This window comes from Cyprinodon variegatus, unplaced genomic scaffold, assembly GCF_000732505.1.
Source record: "Cyprinodon variegatus isolate N-32 unplaced genomic scaffold, C_variegatus-1.0 Scaffold370, whole genome shotgun sequence".
Classification (NCBI taxonomy): domain Eukaryota; kingdom Metazoa; phylum Chordata; class Actinopteri; order Cyprinodontiformes; family Cyprinodontidae; genus Cyprinodon; species Cyprinodon variegatus.
In genome coordinates, this window is record NW_015150823.1 from 325,133 (window position 1) to 327,014 (window position 1,882).

Consider the following 1,882-nt stretch of genomic DNA (forward strand, 5'->3'; position numbering starts at 1 on the left):
GTGTCCTGGGTCTCCCCCTGGGCCTCCTCCCGGTGGGACGTGCCTGGAACACCTCACCAGGGAGACTCCGAGCCTCCTCAACTGGCTCCTCTCAATCTGACCCTCGGCTGAAGAAGCTGCTTTTTATTCATTGTTTTATAAACATTTGATCAATATTATCAATTCAATATGAAATTTGAAGAACTAAACAGTAGTCCAAAAAAGGAAAATCTTTAAGGGTGTGATTACTTTTCATAGTACAGGTTCTGATTAAATTACATTTTCCATGAATAGCTGAACTGAGCTTCACTGGTTGTCATCAGGGGGAGGATCCTTCGCCTCCTTCTTTACACCCTACTGACGGGTCACCAGCAAAGATCCTCTCTGTGACAGGAATCTCACTCACAGCAGACAAACATCCCAGAGAACCAAACATCAGGATCCTTTCTGTGATGAACCAGAAGCTTATGAAATGTCCAGAACATTTCTGCCAGGCTGATTCTACTCATCTATTTACTGACACTACATCTGTGTCTGTTTGATTTCGGTTGTTACAAACCAGTGGTCTAAAAATCTATTTCCTCTTATATTCCTGCTCCTGTTAATTATGAGAACTGATTTTTATTTAATTACTTCCAAACGTATTCGCTTCAGCAGAGCACCTGCTTGCAGGCCTTAATTCGGGTCTCTTTTTTAGTTTTTAATGTTTTGGTAAAAGCTTAGACTTTCTGAGACTCCAGGTTATTTCATCAATCCTTCTGTTTGTGGAAATCTGTGTGCTTTGTCTTGGAGAATCTCTCCCTGTGCTTTTAAAGTAATGAATGAAATCTTGTGTGAGCAGAACAGGCAGGAACATTTCAATTTCCATCTCAAATTCTGGTCGAATAAGATCTAGATCTTTTTTTTTCCTACAACATGAAACACCTGGGGGGATCAGATATTACAAGAGCCTTTATTTTATTGTTTCTCCTGAATCAACCCAAACTGTATCATCAGCAGAAGGTTAAACTGGTGAAGAAACAAGAAGAAAGCCACCAGCAGATTTCTGGCTTTAGTTACTCACATCCACTTTGAGGGAGGGGTCAGAGGGGATGGGCAGCAGCAGATCTCTCCAGATCGCTTCATCATCTTTAGTAAAGCGAGTTTTCCCAGAGTTCCTTAAACAGCAAGGCAAGCCATTGAAATTAAGACATATTTGAACAAACATTTCTGATTGGTTTTCTCATCTGTAAAAAATGATGCTTTCTAAACAGATTTTAGAAATGATCCCTTACTTAAGGAAATAATCCACCGTTTCCTTCAGAAATCCATCCATGGGTTGAACGTGACTTCCACTGATGCACACTACACACCTGAACTGCTCAACACATCAAAGAGACGGATGTTGATCAGATGAAAACAGACAGAAACCTGAATCTATGCAGAGTGGATCTGTGCTCCCAGTATCTGAGCTAAGAAGCTCTGAAAACCTCTGCTGCTAGCCAGACGTCCCATCCCAGTATCTGCCGGAAGTGAAATTGTCAGGACTCCTGTCTCTGTGTTTGTGTTTCTGTGTTTGTCTCCCTTCATCCACCAGGTTCTGGTCCGTCTCCTCACACACCTGCTGATGGTTTCCTCGTTAAACGGAGTGCTCTTAAGCTGCTGACTGCCACTACTTCAACGCCAGTGTTTGCCAGTTTTGGGTACTCTAGCCAAGCTGAGTTTTGCTGAGTCAAACTGAGTTTTGTCAACCTGAGCTTAAAGCTACAGTGTATAATAATTACAGGGATATACAGTCAGAAATGTAATATATTATACATAACTATGTTATTTATCATCATCTACAAACTCAGCCTCTTAACCTTAATATTTGCGTTGCCTTAGAATTCGTTATTTATAATTACATAGGAGCGGGTCTCGCAGC

General features: G+C 41.4%; 1 protein-coding gene across 1 annotated transcript in view; it reads right to left on the reverse strand.

Moving 5' to 3' along the window:
* Nucleotides 1-1,030: 1,030 nt before the first annotated feature.
* Nucleotides 1,031-1,882, reverse strand: part of LOC107092184 (acyl-coenzyme A thioesterase 4-like) — a 26,084-nt gene continuing 25,232 nt past the window's right edge. The window contains exons 4-5 of the mRNA XM_015386507.1: nucleotides 1,254-1,336; nucleotides 1,031-1,136 (exon numbers count right to left, since the gene is read on the reverse strand). Of these exons, the coding sequence (XP_015241993.1) occupies nucleotides 1,031-1,136; nucleotides 1,254-1,336 (189 nt within the window). The remainder of the gene's footprint in view (nucleotides 1,137-1,253; nucleotides 1,337-1,882) is intronic.